Source organism: Macaca thibetana, chromosome 4 (genome assembly GCF_024542745.1).
Source record: "Macaca thibetana thibetana isolate TM-01 chromosome 4, ASM2454274v1, whole genome shotgun sequence".
Taxonomy (NCBI): Eukaryota; Metazoa; Chordata; class Mammalia; order Primates; family Cercopithecidae; genus Macaca; species Macaca thibetana.
Window position 1 is genome coordinate 102,559,491 of NC_065581.1, and position 22,443 is coordinate 102,581,933.

Here is a 22,443-nt window from a genome sequence, read left to right on the forward strand (position 1 = left end):
ATCAATTTTGCTTTTAAAACTGTTCTAAAAACTAAACTTTACTTTTTAAAAAGTTAAGTATTGGCCAGGCACGGTGGCTCACGCCTGTAATCCCAGCACTTTGGGAGGCCAAGGCAGGAGGATCACAAGGTCAGAAGTTCAAGACCAACATGGCTAATACGGCGAAACCCCGTCTCTACCAAAAATACAAAACAAATTAGCTGGGCGTGGCACTAACTAGTCCCAGTTACTCGGGAGGCTGAGGCAGGAGATCGCTTGAACCTGGGAGGCAGAGGTTGCAGTGAGCTGAGATCACGCCACTGCACTCCAGCCTGGGCGACAGAGCAAGACTCCATCTCAAAAAAAAAAAAAAAAAGGTTAGGTATCGGTTAAATATCGAACTGAAAGTAATTAACTCGTATTTGCTGATTTTGGAGACTTCTTTGAGGCTGAACTTCTTTTTTTCATGATGATGATGATGTACCAAGCTTTCAGGGCAAGGGAGGGAAAAAGGTAAGATAATACCATAATGTAAAACAAGCTTTATGGCACTTAAGCAATTGTCATTGAGCTCTCAGGGACACTGGTAAGAAACACATGGTAGGAATTGCTTAGCTTCATTTCTAAGGGTCCCATCACAGTCTGAGAGGCTACTGAGATCCTAACAAGAGGGAAGCAAAATTACAGCTGGAAGAAGATGTTGGCTTTCTTTTATCTATCACAATTACTAATTATTATTATTTTGTGTCACTGAAAGCTGATGGTAAATAATGACTTTTGGTTTTTACAAGTTAACGTAATAACGTTCTCTAACATGAATTGGCCAGTTATACTTTTTTGTCTCCCAGAACATGGAAATAACTAACATTTTCTAACTCTGGGGCACTCTTAACACAGGCAGCTAATTTCGTTTCCAGAGCACAGATGTCTTTCTTTAGCCAACATCTTTGAATAAAAAGCCTACTTTTAGCTCCTCTTGTAATTCGTTGGTGAATTTATAAAAAAGGTCTTGATGTAGCCTAATCAAAAAGCAGAAAAAGCTAAACATAGCCAACAGATGAGAAGCACTACAGCCTTATTCCCAATTCAACTGCGGGGGAAAAAAACAGAAAAGAAAGCAAGGATATTTAAAGATGACAAAGATACAGCAAGTCATGATAAGGGGACAACATGTACAGCAGAAAGCACTAGAGTAGCTGTGCTTCTTGCCAGACCCCGGCCCTCAAGAAAATTACTGAGCCTTTGCGCCCAAGCTCCTAATCTCTAACACAGGGATTGTAAAACTCACCTGTAAAGACCAACTAACATAACAAGAAAATGCTACATACCACATTGAAATGTGGGGTAGCAAAAGGAAGAAAATGACACATTGTACCAGTAAGGTACAAGGTACATAGCCCTTCCTGTCTGGGAAAATTAGAAGTGAAGGAGCAAAGAAAGAGAATCTTTGAACACAACAGGATCTTTGTGCAATTAAAGAGGAGAACAATAAAGGTGTGTCCAGGAAGTAACAAGGAGAAAAGCATGAAGATAAATGCCAACCAACAGGTGACCTATAACTTCTGATCAGAGAAGAATATGTGATTACTACAGTAGTAAAATTTTATAATCACTCAACATCATCAAATAGTTTGGTTCAGTTTAAAAATTCATCTTCTCCATAATCTCCTTAGGAGATATAACACATCTATAAGGGACTGATTGATTGTAATAACGATCCCAATTTTCCACAGTTCCCTGTATCTATTTCTCCACCATTGAAAAGGTGATGGCCCTCTGGCTTGCTTTAGCCAAGAGAATGCAGCAAAGGTGATGTGCCAGGAGCAAGCCTAGGCATTAAGAAGGCTGTGTCATTCAGCTCCCCATCTTGTAATTCTACTGAGGTGCCACGTGAGCAAGCCCAGGCTAGTCTGCTGGTCATCCCAGCTGAGGCCCCAGATATGTAAAAGAGCCAAGCCAAGATGAACCAACTGACCTGCAGCTGACCACAGATACATGTTAGAACTCAGCCAAGCCCAGAAGAACTACCTGGCCAACCCACAGGTTCATAGCAAAAATAAATGGTTACTATTCTAAGCCACTACATTTTGGTGTGGTCTATTACACAGAAAAGCCAACTGATACAACACCCTTTGAGGAAACATGGTTCTGGACCATACAACCTCTACGTAGGGTTTAGCATCTCTTTTCAGTCACTTGAAGTCACACTTCATTTTGTGAAAAATGTGCTTCATCTGAAGTCTTCGCTCACCATCACTTTTTCCATCCTGTTGGGGGTATGAGTTGTAGAACATTCCCTTCCCATCATGGGTCCAGGCCATACAGCTGAACTTGACTCTTTCAAGCACATCTGGAAGCTCTTTGGCACCATCAACTTTCATGAACTTGATTGTCACCCAGTCTGAGCCACTGGCGCTCAGACCATAGGCAAAATATTCACCATCTTCGCTGAACGCGTAACCTATGGGACACAGGAGAAATCATCCAATGACAACCATAGGAACACAACTCCACTGCCCTCTATGCCATCTGACAAAGCTCTCTTCCGTAACACAGAGGTAGAATGTGGCAACAAAAGGGATAGGAATCTGGTAGTGAGGAATCCTGGGGGCTCGGCCCAAGTTTTACAAGAATTACCCTTATAACCTCAGACAAGCTTCCTAACCTCTCCAGGTCTTAATTTGTCTATAAAATGAAATATTAGATTATATGCCTACTAAAATGCTTTCATTTTGAAATTTTTATAATGCAACAGGCAGTTCAGTTAAAAGCAGAGCTCATCTGAGACTTCTGTCATATTTTATTTATACTCTAAAGGGAATAAGGAGAAAAAGGAAACTGCTTTTAGAGTAATGACTGAATTATGACACATACCATATAATAGAACTAAATTGGAGCCATTAGGTAATTTGGGGGATTGATTCCAAACTATCTAAAATCCCTTGTTACAGCCTCATTTTCGGAGCATTATCTGTGCACAAGGATTAATGTCCACACTGTCTGACCATCATAGGCCCAGGTAAATAAAGCCTGAGGGTTTGCAGTGAAGGTGCCCAGCGTGCACATTCCACAAGAAATTGTGAAAGGAAAAGCAACATGTCTATAGACTGTCGTATCATGTACAATCCTTTAGGGCCCTGGTGGAATGTCCTAATTACTATGGAATGTTTCCTGGCAAATACTTGTGTTTCATATTAGCTGTTTCAATTATGAAGTATGTAAAGCATTTGATACAACACCTCCTATTGAAGACTCTGACACCAGAGATTTCCTCTTAGGCTGTTTGCTAAATGTTATTTGGGACTGAAAATTTTAAGAAGCTCAACTATTATTAGAGGTTTCCTATTCTTTTACATGGAATTTTAATTAATGAGGAATTAGTTTAAAATTTCACAGAACCTACTCATTAACCATTGTAAGTCCTATAAAGTATCTAGGCTCATACGTATGTAAATGCAGAAAAGAGTCTAGAAAGTGACAGGAAGAAGAAACACATTCACCTTTTATTCTACCTAGCACTGGAGTGTTTGAATTGTATGTGTGTGTGTGTGTGTGTGTGTGTGTATACATATATCAGAAAATTATCAGAAAAACTGAAATTAAACATTTTGATTTGAAATGTATGTTTAAAAATCATATACTATAAAAAGAATCTGAATGTTTACTCCTTTTGTGATAACTTCCCTATAATACCGCTCTTAGAAAACTCAATGACTGAGGCAGGTCTCATGCCTAATTTATCTTCTCACCCATCAAGGCTTTGTCCATGGCAAACATTCCATAAAGAAGTCACTGGAAGAATGCATTATTGGGGTGGGAGTTAAGACCCTGTCCCTCTGGATGGGTTGCAAGATAGATCCTTGTGGAAACTAAATAAATTCCTATATGGGATATGTTACTTCAACAGAACCTGTGTATTAAATTCACTGAAAACTACACAGTCAGATTCATGGAAGAATCTGAGCTGGCTGATGTCTTATTTTCAATATTGGTTCGATAAAGGATCATTGTTTATATACACAGCCTATTCAGAGGGAGGGGAGGGTGGACCACTGAATGACTGGATCATGGTTAGAAGTGTTGATATAAAAGGGTCTTTGCACAGGTCTGATGGAACGGGGCTCTATAACTCCCATCTTATTGATTACAGAGGACTTCAATGTCTCAATTTCTCAATTCTAGAGGGCCATAACTAATCATATGGTTTTTTTTTTCTACAAAACCAGAAGATACTACAGGGGAAAGGCTGAGCTAACATCATCTAGGACATTATCATTGTAGAGTTTACAATTATTAAAACACAGAACTGGAGAATAACTTAGTTCCTTACTCTAGAACTCTGCTTACTGCACAAACCTGGGATAATCTTCTCTGTGGCCTGTGGAGGAGGTTACCTTAGGGGCAGAGTTAAGCAGGAGATGTACAGCAACTGTGGACAAACTTAGTCTTTAAACCTGCATCTTCAGGGAACAGGACACCCAGCTGTTCAATTTCTACAAGATTTGTGTGTTTTTACTTGTAATTCTGACATGCTGACAATTAACTAGATTTTTAAAACTCTGACGCTTCCTTCCCAAGAGGGAAATTGATCTGATAAACATTCTTTCCTGTTTAATATTCATAGTTGGAGCATTCTTCGTACAGCTTAAATTTCTTATGAAAGATGACTTATTTTTTTCTAATCACAGGTATGTCTCAGGGATGTTATAGGAAATGATGATGATACTTGAAGATTCCAGAAGCCTTAGAAGCTAATTTGGGTCCAGTGTGAATTATTCTCCAGTTCTGCTTCATGCCATCAGAGTGGAAAAGAGGAATGTGACTATTCATGTATTCTAAATATACTGTGCAAAAATTAGCTTTCCTGATATTGTATGTGCATCTGTTCTACAATATGGTCCACACCCTGCCTGGTATTTCAGAGGTAAAGCAACTGCACTAACTTCAGAACTCCAAGTGAGGGTCTTGCATGTTCCACGGGCCTCTGAGTATAGCACGTACCTCGGAGTGCCACTGTGCCATCATCAGACAGTATGTTGGGGTCCAGGAACACTCTGGCGTCACCCTCTAAGGAATCCTGTACGTATAATACTCGCTGGTTCTGCAAACCTGTATTGTAAAAATAAAAATACCTGGGGAACAGAGATGGTCTTTATTTAGCTGTGGAGTTTTCTATTTGTGGAGTAAAACCAAACACACACAAGCAAAAACCAAAACAAAACCAAAACCCTACAAAGGTACAACTGTAACCTGGCCATCACAGGGACGTGGGGACATAGGTGAAAGGGCCCATCATTTCTCTCCACCTAGAGCTTGTTAACGGAACTGCTTTCCATATTCAAATCATGTACTGTAATTCTGCACATTAGCTAAGTAGAGACAAATAAAGACCATTTTATGTGTTAAAATAAAAACTGATATTCAAATAAAGCAGTAACTTTTTCTTTTAAATGAAGAAGAAAGCAGACTTTTCTAAAATCAAATTCTGGTTCTTTTCCTTAGCGAGGCTGCTATGGTGGAAGGTCAGCACACTTTCTCTGTAAAGGGCAAGACTGCAAATATTTCACGCTCTGTGAGCCATACAGTCTGTCACTATAATACTCAAGCCTGTAGCTGCAGCACAAAAGCAGCCATGGACAATACGTAAACCGATAAGCATGGCTGTGTCCCAATCAGACCTTATTTATGAAAACAGGTAGGCAGGCAGGGTTTGGTAGGCAGACTCTACTTTGCTGATCTCTGTGTAAGAATGGCAGAGGGCTGAAGAAAGTCTAAAGTAAATGTGTGATAGTGGCTCCAAACAGATTTAATAAAAGATCAAGAAAACGTGTGTAAGTGGGTGTTAACGGGACAGGAACAAGAGAAGTGAATTCACCCATTTCACCATTCTTTGATGGAAGAAATACACAGAATTAAATGTTTCCAAGTAGTATACGTCAAAGATAATTAAATTTGGAGGCAAACAAACCTCCACTGCTGTCTATGAATCATCCTGTCTCACCAATTACTACCCATAAGACAACAACAATTTCCTACAATCTAGATTTCTTTACATGACCTATCTCTACTAAATTTCTTAACCATTATTTTAACAATTCGGACAATATGTAATAGATCAAAAATATTATTCTCATATTCAGACATAGAAATTAATTCCTTATAATGAATTAATCTTATACAAGGACAAGTTATCTGGAATTTGTATTTTACAATTTAAGCAAGCATTTACTTTGAAAATAAAAAGGAAATTCAGTAAAAGCAGTCTCACCGTTTTCCTTTCTTGAAGTGGCAACTATACTTGGGATAATCATATAGTTCAGTCATTCTCTCTTTGTATAAACCTCTGATGGGACACTGCTCAAGAAATGGCACAGTAATCTTATTCTGGGCCTCCACAAAGGCCTGTGGAGAAATTAAAATGGACAAAGCAAGTTAAATATAAAATTTCCCATGTGAAATGTTATCCACTAACATGTATCAGAAAAAGCACACTTTGTCTCTCAGCCAGTGCCTCTTCCCTCATTACCAACCTCTCTCACCTCCTTACTCTTCTTCATACCTGCCCGGCTCCTGCCAAGTGACTGATTAATACATAGTAACAACCAGTGCTTACATGGCACTAATTCAGCTAATGCTTAGAGGGCAAGTATTAACTTATTTAGAACTCACAATAATCCTATGGAGAAGGTCATTTTATTAGGCCAACTTTACAGACGGGGAAACTGAGGTTTGGAGTGGTTAAAAAGTTGCCCGACATCATACAGCTAGGAAGTGGCAGATGGCAGAGTTGGCTCCCAGATCCACGCTCCTAACACACTATACTGTAGCTCAGATCACACACTGCCAATAATCTGCATTTATATAGCGCCATGGTTCCGGGTTTCTCATTCAGCAGCTGGCCATCCCAAGGCAAGCTAGAGTTAAAAATAAAAAGTTAGGGATACCCTGGTGCTATTTTATCAATTTTGGTTTTGACTTGCTAAGACCTACTACCATGTTAATTTCAATCAGAGAACTTTGCTAAAATTTGCAACCAAAGAACATTGAAAAAACATTGGAGGCCAGGTGCAATGGCTCATGCCTGCAATTCCAGCACTTTAGAAGGCTGAGGCGGGTGGATCACTTGAGGTCAGAAGATCGAGACCACCCTGACCAGCATGGCAAAACTCCGTCTCTAGTAAAAATAAAAAATTTGTTGGGCGTGGTGGTGGATGCCTGTAATTCCAGCTACTCAGGTGGCTGAGGCACAAAAATTGCTTGAATCTGGGAGGTGGAGGCTGCAGTGAGCCAAGATCGTGCCACTGCACTCCAGCCTTCGTGACACAGGGAGATTCTGTCTTAAAACACACACACACAAACAAAAAGCACCGGAAACAAGTGGCATTGCAGAAGAATATCGGCAACATGGTGGTTTATAAGAAAGGCAAGAGATGGCCGTCAGGAAATACTGGCAGTGAAGGCAGGAAAAGGGGCTTTTACAAAAGATGATTTGTATCCAAGCACAGCCAGTTTGTAACTAACCAGTTAAAAAGTTGACAATACTATAAAAACTTGGCCAGTAGTAATTCACATCTGACTATTAGCAAGAAATGAAACAAGAACATTGTATCAGCTTTAAATTCAATAGAAGAGTTCATCAGATGTCTATAAATAAGTAAATCATCAGAGAAAAACTTAAGGAAATTAAGACCATAATATATTTTGAATGGCAGGCAAAAATGCATTATTATCAGAGTCCACTTTTGGATATATCATCAAGCTCTAAGGGCCCATCCAAGCTCAAAATGGTCTTCAAATGTGCAACAATGCTTTGGGTTCCCCTACAAAAACCACCAATCCCGCTCTGGAGAACCATGATTTTGTGGCGAGACTAACTGTTCCAAAAATCAGTGATTATGATGCATTTAAAAACAAGAGACAAGGGGTGTAAAGTATGAATACAGTAATCAACAGTTTTGCAAGAGTGCCAGTTCAAGAAAAATAAAACTGTTACAGGTCACATTTCTGATTTCATATAAACAGAAAATAAAATTTACTAAGTCCCATAGAAATACAATTCCGACTATCACTAGGGATTGGTAATCTTTGCCCTGGCCCGCTTTTCTGCAGCTCTGGAGATCAGAATGGTTTCTATATTTTTAAAGAGCTGGGGGGAAAAAACAACAGACTTACGTGGCTTGCAACATTTAAAATATTTACTATGTGGCCCTTTACAGGAAGTTTGCTGACTGCACTTTCCCTCATTAAAAACATCAAGGAGGAAATTGGATTTTGTTTTTTAGTTATAAAATCAATGCCTATCTGAGAAACCACTCAGGGGAGCATTTTGGAGATCACAAAGTGTGTCCAAAAGCACTACTTCATTTTACAGTGGAAGAAAACACCATGCCTACTTCACAGATATGGAGGTGGAGGCAAGTGGTATTAAAGTCCCCTGGTTAAGGTCATGCAGTGAGTTAGCAAAATTACTAAGAGACTGAAAAAGGAGATGGAGATGAAGCAGATCCACACAGGAAAGAAGGGAGACGCAACCTAGGGCTCCTATGATTTTCTTCTCCGTGAACTGGGCTGTGCTGGGTAGGAACATCAGGGAGCTGGAGCATCCACATGGACTAAACACAAATCTTGTGTGTGCTTACACTGATCGTGGCATTGTGGATGGATGAGTGACAAGTCCAAGCTAAAATCCCTGTCATCATGGAGCTCATTCTACTGGGGACACACCCGCAAAAAGCCAGAGGGTTGCAGAATGGTTGGTTCTAAGGACATGTACACAGGGTAATCAGCAGAGCAATGCTGCTTGCTACAAAAGTGTCAAACTACAGATCAGTGTTGGCCTGAACTGTTTGCTACTAGGCCACAGTGAGAAGAGTACGGAAAACAAGAGTGAGTGCTGAAAACCTTGACGGCAATTTGACATGACTATAGCATCTTCATTATATTTTGGAAAAACCTCAATCCACAAATGGTTTGGAAATTTACAAATCAGCCATTCCTTGCAGATTTTGAAAATCACTGGGAAAGAAGGCACCTAATTAAGCAGGGTGGTCACAAAAGCCCTTCTGAGGAGGTTTCAAATTGAGGTCTGAGAGGGAACAATGACGCAAGGTGGGGCAGAATGTTTCGGGCAGAGGAAACAGCAGGTGTGGGAGTCCTGGCTCCCACAGAGGGAACAGCTTGGCAGGTGTGAAGAAGAGTAAAGACGTGAATGAGGCTGGGAATGAGCTGAGGCCAGAGGACCAAAATGAGCTACAGCAGGCGGCACCTGGTGGGCAGATAGGAAGTTTCAATCTCTCATCGAAGTGCAAATAAGCCATGATTGGGTAAGGAGATTTACCTTTCTTTGAAAGATTACTGCGCTTTGGATGGAGAACAGACTATAGGGGAGCAAAAGTGGAGACAGAGAGAGGCCAGTTAGGAGGCTGGGACAGTGGTTTCGGTGAGAGACAAGGCCAAGAGGAATGGTTGGTCTCTAAAAGGGGTGGGAACAACCATTATAATGGGAGTGGAGACAAAAAAAACAGGCACAGCACATGTTAGTTTGCAGTTTTGGTGGCTATTTCCCAGAGGGCCTCACCAGAACGTTCTAGTCAGAGCCCTAAGAAGGATTCCACTCTGAGATCTCGACATGCTGAGGGTCCTGCCCTTCCACTGAGGGATTCTCTAAAGAGAGCACCCTGAAGATATCATTTCCCTGATCCTTCTGATTTGCATCAGGCTGCACGTAGGCCCACAGTGGGTTCAAGGGTCAGAGGCTGCTCAACAGATTGCTCAGTTCATTTTCCTTGGAAAAGCAGAATTGTGTTCTCCAGCTGTTTCTCTATTTTGCTTTGCTTCTTTTACATGTCTCATAGTATAATTACAACTACTGCAACAGAATTCATCTCACCCTGAAGCAGACACACTGGCTTTTCACATATAAGATTTTCATAAAACTGTTATGCCAGGCATAAAAATGCTACCAAATAATGCTAGGATTAGTAACATCCAATTCTGTCACCTCCTACCCACAAATGTTAGCTAATTACTTTAAATAGACCATTACTTAAAGACTGCACTCCTCTAAGTCAAATATCTAGATGTAAAACCAAAGAGTGTCCGAATTCCTAAAAGTCTCAAGTTCTTTCATAACACATCTTTACAACTCGGGCAAATCATTTTCATGAGGGTGGTAGAAAATTTCTGTAAAGAAGCTTTGTTAAATTTAGGGTTTCATAAATGCCAATAATATTTCTGATATTTCAACCAGGAAAATACCTTCTTGGTCATTTATGTATTTAACAGGTATACCATCTTGGTTGATCTAAAAATTAGAAAAAAAATTGGGGAAAAGGGAGAAAAAGAATAAAAATAAAAAGAAAATGGAAGAGTTCCATGGTGATAAGGAGGCAGGGTGAGGAAAACTCAAATTCCTTGTTGTTCAAGGAATTTCAGTACCTGTAGTCTCATTCTAGGATGTATTAAAATAACTGAAATATGAAAGCCCCAATGCATGCAGCTGAGCTGCTAAAGAGAGTCAACAGTTTAGATTTTAAATCCACAGATGAATCTGAACACATTTTCCTAGGAAAGAGTAGCTGCTCAAAACTAAGAAATCTTACTTATATCTCATTTGCCTTGACTATTAGAAAGCTTAAAAGCAAAGCAAAGCTTTAGTTATGCAAGATCATTAAGTTCTAGAGATCTGCTGTACAACAGTGTACCTATAGTTAGCAATACTATATTGTGCACAGAAAAATCTGTTACAAGGGTAGCCGTCATGTGAAGTGTTCTTACTGCAATTTGAAAAAGAAAAAGAAAAAAGCTATCTGGCAAAGGGTGGCTTAATTTGGGAGCCGAGATTCCTTTGCTCCTAATGTCTTCATAAGAATTTCTTCAAACTGCCCTCACGTACTCTATTTTAATACACAAAATACTGCAGTCCTACAAAATAAGCCAGGCACAGAAAGATGAATACCTCATGCTCTCACTTATATATTTTATTTAAAAGAGTCAAACTCACAGAAACAGTAAAATGGTATTCACCAGAGGCGGGGGTTGGGGGAGATGTTGGTAAAGGACACAGCGTTTCAGTTAGACAGGAGAATAAGTTCAAGAGATCTACTGTACAACAGGGTAACTACCTGAAAATTGCTAAGAGGGATTTTAAGTGTTCTCACCACAAAAAAAAGGATGTGAGGTAATGCGTATGGTAAATAGCTTGATTTAGCCATTTCACAATTTCTACATATATCAAAATAACATGCTGCACACCTAAATATATACAATTTTCACTTGTCAATTTAAAAAATTGACTTACGAAATACAGACATAGGCTCATTTACTGATTGCTCCATATCTGAATATATAATTCTGACTTCTCCCTTTCTAAATGGAAGTGTAAATTAAAAATACTGTTCACTTAAAAAATACTCATCTTTTTACAATTCTTACATAAATGAATAAAAATTATGCCTAGAGTTACTAAATAAATATTTATACAAAACACTACAATGTGCACCACGGTGATTAACAAGATGAATGAAAGACAACGATATGTGCTAGAGGAGAACAAATAAAGGGGAAGCTACTTCCAGGGCAGGGCAGGGTGGGCTGGGGCAAGTGCCGTCGGCAGGCGGGCAAGATGACCAGGGACTTCCAGGTAGAGACTGGCTCAGGCCCGGGTATCAACCTCCCCTCTTCTGAAATACCAATGAAAACTAGGAATGGTGCTAGCTACATCCCACAAACTTTGAGGAGTATCTGCTATAAATAACAAATATAGGACTTGGTTAAGCAATTATCAGGGGCTTCTGGAGAAAGTGGCAAAAACCATAATTCCAGCTTAAGAGAAAAGTGGGGGCAGGACAGTTAGATCCCCTCTCACTTCAGCAGAATTTGGAATTTGGAAATGACTCTCCAAGTACAGGGACAGCCCCATCAAAAGCAGCCTAGAGGCAGTAGAGCTCACCCTGAGGCTGTAGGACTTAGGGCCAGGAGGGCAGGACAGTCAAGGTAGGTCACAACCAAAAGAGAATTAGATGCAGCTGCTTTTCAGGAAACATGTCCAGAAATGGAAACTATAAAAGATTGGAATAATGTACTTTCCAAGGCTAATATCTATGCCAAGGAATCTCTACCACTAAAAAAAAAAAAAAAAAAAAAAAAAAGAGTGCTCATAATTTTCCAGGACTTACTGAATGTTTACAAAAATTAGCAGCCCATCAGACAACAAAGGGGGAAACTTAAGCCCCAGAAAGAAAAGCTTGTTCAGGTCACAGTTTTGACCACAATGCCATTAACCTCACCCCATGAAGTGCTTTCTTTTCCTGGCCCACAAGCACCCACCTGCTCATTCTCAAGCTGGAGAAATATTCTCATTCAGTCAATGAGACTCCAAAATCCTTTGGGCTCAACTTTAACATAAAAAACCCAGAGTGGGCCCATCTCTTCTCCCTGGGACCACCTGCTCTTGGGTAAAAAGGGCTCATAGTAAGCTTCTAGCTGCACATGACCAGCAGACTAGGCGGGGCCTTCTAGAAGCCCCGTTAGGCCTCTTTCCACCTCTCTGCTTGTCCCCGTGTGGGTAAATCAACTCGTTCCCTCACTGGGGCCAGTTACTGTCAACTGGGGAGGAAGCAGAAACCATCACTCTGACCTGACATTCAAGCCTTGTTCTCAATACTCGTCACGACCAGGGAGCCCACTCAAAACTGAAATTTTAACCCCTTTAGGCTCTGTTCCTTGGTGTCTACTCTCCTGACAAAAAAACCTGAAGAGGTGATTTGCACCTCAAATCCAAACCTAACTAAATATCTGATCATGAGGACATTAAACACACATATCCTCCCTCTCCTGAATAAGTCTGTATCAATGAGGAAATCCAAACTGTAACAAGATTACTTAGAAAATACAAAAAACTAAGAAAAACAAGACTATCACACATTAAGGCTCATGGGATGTGGCAAACACTGTTGGAGTTGACATCTATTTCTTTCTGGTGCTGTATGAAGTCCCACTGATAGTTGGGGGGAAAGGGTGTGACTGCTGCCAGCCAATCAGAATGTCCCTACCCCAGACCAGGGCTGGGCAGGACCTCAAGCAGGTGAGGCTGTGGTTGATCTCAGGGCTTTCTGGCATGACTCACACATCAGGGAGCCAGCCTCTTCCCGTCCTGCACTACTGAACTCAGGAGCATGCAGGAAGCAGGCTTAGGAGACTGAGTGCTCATGCTTGGTTATGCCAGGTACTGAAGGGCAGTGATCATACTGTGACTGATGAGGAACATCTGGCTGGAATGGTGAGAGTTATACCTTCAGTAAGTTTGAGGTTTACCCTCTTTCTCCATCAGATCGTATCATCTGCAATTGAGCATTCTCAGTGAGGATTCTGGGTACTGGTCGCTTGTACCTCCATCTGTCGTAGAAAATGTGACAGACACCTCTGTCTGTATTCTAACTATGCTAACTCCCTTCCATGTTCTTTATATAAGTAAACCCTGTTCATTTTCATAAGCAAAGTCTCTCCATCGATTCTAACCCACAGGCAATAGTCAACAAAATAGTGATAGTAGTAAACCCAGGCAAAACAATCAGAATCCTTTTTTAGGGACAGAGATGAGTATTTGAAGACAGAAGTTATCTCAACTTAAGACACTTGGGGCTGCAAGGATTGTGTGCAACCCAAAGAGACAAGACCCATCTTTCTCTACCACATAGGAGCAGCTGCTGGAAAAATAAAATTATCAGAGAAAAGCAGATGACCTTAGAGAAAAAGACAGGTTCCCAAAAATACAACATGCACTCCCAGATCGGACTGTGCCTAAAGGCACTTATACCCTGAACCCCAATAACATGAGCCACTCAGCTCCTCTTTTTATGTGAGCTGGCCTGAGTTGGGTTTCAGGTACCAGTAATCAAGTGTCCTGACTAACACAGCTTTCCTTGGAAGCCTCTGGTTTTCTGAACGAGATGGGACTGGATGACCATGAGCAGGCTGGAAAGAGGAGAGCTGACCAGAAGCTTGCTCCAGGGCTGGCTGGGGATGACTGAACAAGTTCTTTACAATAAAGGCGTTTTAAGAGAAAGAATGAACTTTAAGCATTAAAATAAAAAATTTAAAAATAAGAGAAAATAAGAAATTGATGAACTAGAAACTTTTAAGTATGAAACTTAGACTTCCTAGATATGCTTTAAAAAAGAAAAAAAAAAGCACATTTAGCCAAAGTTCTGGCTAAACTAATCAAGCAAAGATGATGCTACAGATACTCAAATTTAGAAATTATAAACAAATATAACCGCGGATTGGGAGAGTAAACTCATTTTAAAAGCATATTACACATAACTTCATGATAGTAATTTTTAAATCTCAATGAAATGAATAATTTACTAAGAAATACAAAGGACTAAAATTGATTCAAAAAGAAAGCAGAACTGAACAGAGCAATGACTGTGAAACAAAATGGGGGGGAAAGAGCCCAAGAATTAACTGCAATAAAAGAACTTGTCCCAGATAACTCTAAGGATGAAGTCTTTCAAATTATCAAAAACCGTAATTTCCATACTATTTAAACTGCTCAATAACAAGTGCAATGGTGAGCATTTATTAAGCACTTACTGTTTGCCTACTACTTTGCTAAATGGCTCAAAAACACTATCATTTAATTTTAACAATTAGATGAGGTAGTTTTCTCCAAATTACAAGTCAAAAAAATGAGGCTAAAAAACATGACCAATGTTGGACCAGGCATGGTGGCTCACATCTATAATCCCAGCACTTTGAGAGGCCAAGGCAGGCAGATCACGAGGTCAGGAGATCGAGACCAGCCTGGCCAACATGGTGAAACCCCGTCTCTACTAAAAATACAAAAATTAGCTGAGCGTGGTGGCACATGCCTGTTATCCCAGCTACTCAGGAGGCTGAGGCGGGAGAATTGCTTGAATCAGGGAGTCAAAGATTGCAGTGAGCCAAGATCGCGCCACTGTACTCCAGCCTGGTGACAGAGAGAAACTCCATCTCTAAGAAAGAAAAAAAAAAAAAAAAAAAAACCAACATGACCAATGTCTAATAAAATTGTGGAGCTAAGATTCAATCTTGACTTTCTGCCTCTAAAGTTGCTCATTTAACAACTATACACACTGCCTTCCTATGAACAGGCAGAGGTTCCAACATCTCTAAGGGTTCTCATTAGTTGCTAGAGGGAGCAGAGTAAAAAGAAAAGTCTGGAAGAAAAGAGACAAGTTAGGAAGTTATTGAACATCTAGCTCAGTGGCAGTGTATGCAGGACCCAGGGAGGTGCTGGCGTGGACAAGAACAAGCAGAAAGTTATGAGGTTTTATGGAGGTACAACTGGAGCTCCAGAGAGTCACGTATATGATTAAATGAAGAGCTGATTCAAATGGTCAGAGGATCTGGAAGAGTCCCAGAAATTTTGTCACATGCCTTGATTTCCCCCAATGAGAAAAACTGGAACCATTAACACTAATTTACAAAGATGCTATAAACAACAGTGAGGCATCTATTAGAACTTAGCTGCTTATGAATAGGCCCTTAAAAAAATGAAAGGTATTATAATTATTCTTTTTTTTTTGAGACGGAGTCTCACTCGGTCACCCAGGCTGGAGTGCAGTGGTGTGACCTCGGCTAACTGCAAGCTCCGCCTCCCAGGTTCACACCATTCTCCTGCCTCAGCCTCCCAAGTAGCTGGGACTACAGGCACCCGCCACCATGCCCGGCTAATTTTTTGTATTTTTTAGTAGAGAGGGGGTTTCACTGTGTTAGCCAGGATGGTCTCGATCTCCTGACCTCGTGATCCGCCCGCCTTGGCCTCCCAGAGTGCTGGGATTACAGTGTGAGCCACCGCAGCATCCTATAATTGTTCTTTAATCAAGCAATCTAAGTATTCCCTAGGGAAGTTTTCCCAAACTTTCTGGGTCTGAAGAATTACCTGAGGGTGAGGAGTGGGGCTCCTGGAGAACAGATTTATACTGAAATCCAATGCTCCAGATTGAAGCCTGAGCATTTGTATTTTTAACAAGTGCCCTGGTCATTTTTATGGCTAAGTACTTTCTCCCCTGAACATGGCAGAATGGGATGGTGAATTAGGCACCTAAACACGGTGGGGAAAAAAAGAAGTTAAGGCCAGGTGCAGTGGCTCATGCCTGTAATCCCAACACTCTGGGAGGCCCAGGTGGGCATATCACTTGAGGTCAGGAGTTCGAGACCAGCTTGGCCATCATGGTGAAACCCCATCTCCACTAAATATACAAAAATTAGCCAGGCTTGGTGGCGGATGCCTGTAGTCCCACCTACTCATGCTATTCGGGAGGCTGAGACACGAGAATTGCTTGAACTCGGCAGGTGGAGGTTGCAGTGGAGATCTGCCACTGTACTCCAGCCTGGGTGACACAGCAAACCTCCATCTCAAAAAACAAAACAAAACAAAAAAGAAGTTGAATGAAATCAGTTATCGTAGTTCTTTAGATGTTCACTTTTTAACAGCTGTTTTCCCAAAAATACCGTATCTGATGCCAGCATTTTTCACTGAAAAACTTCAGATGACTGAAACCAAAGCTGAGTAACTGCTTACAGAGAAAACAGCAACATTAAATGTATACAAGTACTTGAAACAATTCATCAATGATTTAGGGTGTGCTTTTCTAAAATGGAGCTTTCCCTGAGAGTGAACCAATGGGGCTGGAGTCTTAACCTCCACAACAGAAGTGTCCAGTCTTTTGGCTTCCCTGGGCCATATTAGAAGAAGAATTGTCACAGGCCACACATAAAATACACTAATACTAATGATAGCTGATGAGCTTAAAAAAAAAAAGAAAAAGAAAGAAAAAGAAAAAGTCACCAAAAAAAAAAAAATCTCAGAACGTTTTTTAAGAGTTTACGAATTTGTGTTGGGCCGCATTCAAAGCCATCCTGGGCCACATGTGGTCAGTGGGCCGCAGGCCGGACAAGCTTGTGCTACGAGATGTGGCCTGGCCTCCTTACTGCTCCGATCTCTAGCAGTGCAGAGATCAGGTGGTTTGCCCATCTTCAATCTCTGGTCCTCCCAAGCTACAATGCAAATTCCATGCTGGTATGGGCATCTGTCTTACTTACGACACCGCATCCCCCTTATTTAACCCAATACTCAGCACAGGGAGCACACAGATAAACTAAGGAGAGAGGAGGAAAGGTGAAAGAGGAGGAGGAAATGAAGCACATATGGAGAAAAGAGAGAGAATGAAACCTACAGGCATGTGACACTTGGGGTAGCCAGCATCCATTCTCCCTCCCTCGTGCCCTGCCTTCTAAGTGGAGCAGGCAGCTGGGCTGCCACTGCAGAAGCCAAAGAGAGTCCCTGAGGCTTCTACCAAATCTCTTCTCTTACTGCTGCACTACAGCCAAGGGGCCAGCACACACCCACAGCTTGGCCAATCAAGACTCCTTCTTTTGGGATACCATCACTTGAAAAAGAGATGGCAGGCTGAATGACTGGAGATCACTGAAGCCATAGCAATGCTGGGTGAAAAGTGACATTCCTGCCTGCTCAGAGCCTGGCCCTTGGTCCATTCCAAGCTGCCTTCATATCCTTGCCATAAATGCCTATTTGCCTAACTTGCCCAGAATCAGTTTTTGCCACTTGCATCAAAAACCCTATTACAGAAAGCAAGAGAAAGGAGATTGGGGGGTGGGGGTGGGGGGAAAAGGGAATGTAGTGATTAAGAGTAGCCCAGTACCAGCAACTTCCTCATTCTTTTGACAATTATCCCATCCAGAGATCAGAAGGAAGGTATTCCCTAAATACATATTTCCTCATGAATTTATGAGAAGTATGTTTACAAACTGTAATAAAGCTAAACATTCCCACAGAAGGTAATAAGACTTTTAAGACCTTAGAAGTCTTAAAGACTGAGATACTATGTGGTAAAATGGTTACTAAACACATTTCCCATATCTGCTAGAACAGGGATACATACAGCAGTAATTCTCAATCCAGGCCCATATATGGAACATGAATGAATGGGTGGAAGGCGTCTCACAGGCCAGCTTTGCCAGTGGGGTTCCAAGGCATCAATTTAAAAAGACGCTACTTTAAGGCTATTGCCTTTAAGTAATCTTTGGCCTAGTTTCATCACTACACTTGAGAACAATGAAACCACACTTACAAGTCACAGTTCCAATGAAAAAACAATGTTCAGAATGTATCTTTTCGTGAAAAATCTAGAATTCAAAACGAAAATCGGCTTAGTTTTGTGGATAAAAATAAAAAGAGGTAAGAGTCTTTAAAGTCAAACATTTTGACTAAGCAATTAGGAGACTAGAGTCAGAAAGTCTATACCCCGATACATGGAAGCTGCAACGCCCAAGCAGTACCGTCTTCGTCTGACCGGAACTTTGCTGTATATGGATTTTTACATACATTTTCTCACTTGGGTGTTATCATAATTGGGAGCTAAATGAATGAATATTACTTTAACTCTTTATAGATGAAGAAAATGAATACTAGATTAGACAGCTTGCTACAGTCATAGACAAGAAAACAGAAGACCAAAGACTGCAACTTGTATCTTCTGACTTCTAGTACCATCCAGCAAATACTCCATTCCTCCACACTGCCTTGCAACAGAAGCAACATCAGAAATGCCTGCCAACTCACAGAATGAAGGAATTATCCACAGAGATACCCCCGGTTTATTACAAAGTTTTCAAAGAACACTGTACACCAAAACCAGCCTTTTATACCTGTAATTTCTGGTGATTGGCAGCTCCATCAGTAAGCTTTAACTGCTGGCTTTTGGCTTAGAGACATTTAACCAGCCCCTCATGTACTGGAATTTCCTGAGGGCAAGCTTCCACCCCAATAGCTCTCCTTTAGCCTGAAAAGGTAGTGGCCAGATGGGGAAAGGCAATCAGACAGATCAATCCCTGCTCACCTAGCTAAGCACCAGTTCTTCGAGAAGCTGGCTCTGGATCTGGACTAGGGAAAGCACATGATCTAGGCAGTCCTAGGCCAGACTGTCACCGAAATTGACACCAGAAAGAACAGAAACTCCTCAAGCTACACACTTTAAGGTTAACCCCAGAGACCAAAAACAAAAGCAAGCAAGCAAAGAAACAAATAAAAAGACTTCAGGACAGACAATGAAGGGCACCAGGGAAAGCAGATGTTTTCCTACACAAACTCTGTTCTCCGCTGATCTCTGTGACACTAAAATACCTACATAGAAATCCTAGGATTTAAATATCCCAGATATGATCTGAAGTCCTTTAAGATTTAAATCTTTCCTGCCAAGGAAAGAAACAGTACTGAGACAGGGGGAGAAGGTGGTGACATTTCCAGGATTCTTATCCTGCAATCCTGAAGGATTTCTGTTCTAATTGCCATAGCCCCTTAATCAGCTGGTGTAACGGGGTCACTTCCAGCTAGTCAGTGAGAGAATGAAAAGTGGGAACTCACATGTCCCAGAAAAGAAATCTACATTTATATTCCTTTCATCCTCTCCGAAACAAATTGTTATTTTATCTTATTTTTCAGATGGAACGAATATAAATAAAAATATTTTCTTCCAATTCTGTTAGAGTTCTCTTCTCAAGGTCTGTGAAGGAAACGGAGTTGCTGTTACTCTCATTTTGCCCAGGGCGGCACTCAGGGAGAATAAAAAGTTATTAGATAAATGCCACTGATATTCTACATTTAGCTAACTCATGTGCCCAAGCTCCAAGACAGTTCTGTGAGAGCCAGACCTGACAATCAGTTACAGTTAAGGCAGTCACCCCTAGAAGGGTGTAAATTTTTCTTTTGTGTATTTCTCCTTCAGTAACTCAGTAACAACTTCTAGAACATTCAGCTAAAAGGCTGAAGACACAATAAGATGGGGTAAAATGGGGAGACTGAGATTACAAGAACATTGCTTCTACCTGGACCCCTGGGTTGCAAAACCAAGGAAGTATCACTACTAGGAAGGGGAGCAAATTACGCAATATAGACTACCTGGTACCACACGGGTAAAGAGGCCAGGAAGAATAAATGCTAACTTAGCATTCCCCCAGTGATCAGAGAGATGCTGCCCCCATGATGAAAGCAATGTAAAAAAGCAGGGCTGACGGAAGAGCATTCTCCTTGCCTGCAAGTCCCAACTCTACAATTCACCCTGGACATGAGGTCCATCTCCCTAGTGAGGAATATACGCTGATTTATGTAAGTCTCTGGTTTTATACATACACACACACACAGACACACACACACACAGACACATACACACACACACTTTTTTTTTTTTAATTAAAGAGACAAAGGCCCGGTGTGGTGGCTCACACCTGTAATCCCAGCACTTTGGGAGGCTGAAGCGGGAGGATTACTTGAGGTCAGGAGTTCAAGACCAGCCTGACAAAAATGGCAAAACCCGGTCTCTACAAAAAATACAAAAAATTGGCAGGTGGTGGTGGGCACCTGTAATTCCAGCAACTCAGGAGGCTGAGGCACAAGAATCGCTTGAACCCAGGAAGCAGAGGTTGCAGTGAGCTGAGATTGTGCCACTGCAATCCAGCCTGGGTGATGGAATGAGACTGTCTCAAAAATAAACAAATAAATAAATAAAATAAAGATACAGGGTTTCACTATGTCATCTCAGCTGGTCTCAAATTCCTGGGCTCAAGTAATCCTCCCATCCTGGCCTCCCAAAGTGCTGGGATTATAGGTGTGAGCCACTGTGCCTAGCCTGATTTCTAGAAGTCTCTGGATTTGGCCACTGGGCCACCACTGATCTTGAAGAAACTAGTTTATGCTAATGGGAGATGTTACTGGGAGTGGTACAAAGAAAAGGGTGCTTTCAACTATGTCAACAGGCATGCAGAAAGCGGCTTGTGGACAGGCAGGGAAAGAGAGGGAGAGAGCCCACGATAAAGTAAGACCTGAACAGGGCACACGCCCTAAGGGACCAAGAGACTGACTGAAAGGAAGAAGGCGGTTCAGAAGAGCTAATGCAAAGTGTGGGGTTTGGGGTTTGCTTATTTGTTTACCAGGGGAAATACGGACACATACCAGAGGGAAATTTAGAAAGGTAAAATTTAGAAACATGTGAACATGTTCACACACTGGAGGCTCAAGTTGCCAAACACGGCGTAAGGTAAGACTGCGTCAAACTTCCTTCTCCAAGCTACAAAGGATAAGCTGGAAATGCGTGCGGACTAGGAAACATGCCTGGTTATTGGGACCTACTTATCTAGTCTTCAAATCATTTTTTTTTTCTTTGAGACGGAGTCTCACTCTGTCGCCCAGGCTGGAGGGCAGTGGCGCAATCTTGGCTCACTGCAAGCTCCACCTCCCGGGTTCACGCCATTCTCCAGCCTCAGCCTCCTGAGTAGCTGGGACTACAGGCGCCCACCACCATGCCCAGCTAATTTTTTGTATTTTTAGTAGAGATGGGGTTTCACCATGTTAGCCAGGATGGTCTCGATCTCCTGATCTCATGATCTGCCCGCCTCGGCCTCCCAAAGTGCTGGGATTACAGGTGTGAGCCACCAAACCTGGCCTCAAATCATTTTAAGGACTGCAAACCGCCTTCTCTGGCGCTTCATGCTAACGCTACCATGGTTACCCTGATATCCCATTTACACCAGTGAAATTACACTGTGTTAACGTGCACTTAAACAGCATATTATACTTAGTAGGAATCTGAAGGATTTCTAACTCAAAGTTTTTCCTTTACCTTACTTTTGGTGTTTAGTTTGTATTTCCATATAGTTCTCCCAGACCAGTTTTTACAAATTTAGTTTTTGTTTGTGTGTTTGTTTGTTTGAGACAGAGTCTCGTTCTGTCACCTAGGCTGGAGTACAGTGACATGATCTTGGCTCGCTGCAACCTCTGCCTTCTGGGTTCAAGTGATTCCCCTGCCTCAGCCACCCAAGTAGCTGGAATTACAGGCGTGTGCCACCACGTACGGCTAATTTTTCTATTTTTAGTACAGATGAGGTTTTGCCATGTTGGCCAGGCTGGTCTTGAACTCCTGACCTCAGGTGATCCACCCGCCTCGGCCTCCCAAAATGCTGGGATTACACGTGTGAACCACTGCGGCCGGCCCCATGCTGACCTGTTCAGACAGCATACTTCAGGTGTCAGAGGGGGCCTTTCCTGTGCATCTTCCATGCATACCTCTCATTCGTCCCTAGACAGGCTTGTTACTGATGCCAGTGAGTCTATCATCTTGGATCTGATGAGTTAACTTTTGGTCCCAGAGTGAAAAGGTATGGTGTGTTTTTCATAAGAGCAGAAAAGCAGCATGAACATTTTCTATTTATGGTTATTAGCATGTACACAAAGGTGTATTAGCCATACCTTGCTGTAAAAAGGAGAATCTTTACAGAGCCTCTAAAACAAATAAAAAGCTGTTTATTACATTTCCAATAAAAACCAGTCAAGAAGTGAGAAACATCTGTAGCTCTTTTACAAGATCTGAAATGCTATCAGTAGGTCTCAGATTTAATCTAGTATTT

General features: G+C 41.5%; 1 protein-coding gene across 2 annotated transcripts in view; it reads right to left on the reverse strand.

Moving 5' to 3' along the window:
* PREP (prolyl endopeptidase) overlaps window positions 1-22,443 on the reverse strand; it is a 134,285-nt gene that overhangs the window by 102,048 nt on the left and 9,794 nt on the right. For both annotated transcript variants that reach the window (XM_050786713.1, XM_050786714.1), the window contains exons 3-5: window positions 6,248-6,381; window positions 4,981-5,111; window positions 2,231-2,440 (exon numbers count right to left, since the gene is read on the reverse strand). In XM_050786713.1, coding sequence (XP_050642670.1) covers window positions 2,231-2,440; window positions 4,981-5,111; window positions 6,248-6,381 — 475 coding nt within the window. The remainder of the gene's footprint in view (window positions 1-2,230; window positions 2,441-4,980; window positions 5,112-6,247; window positions 6,382-22,443) is intronic.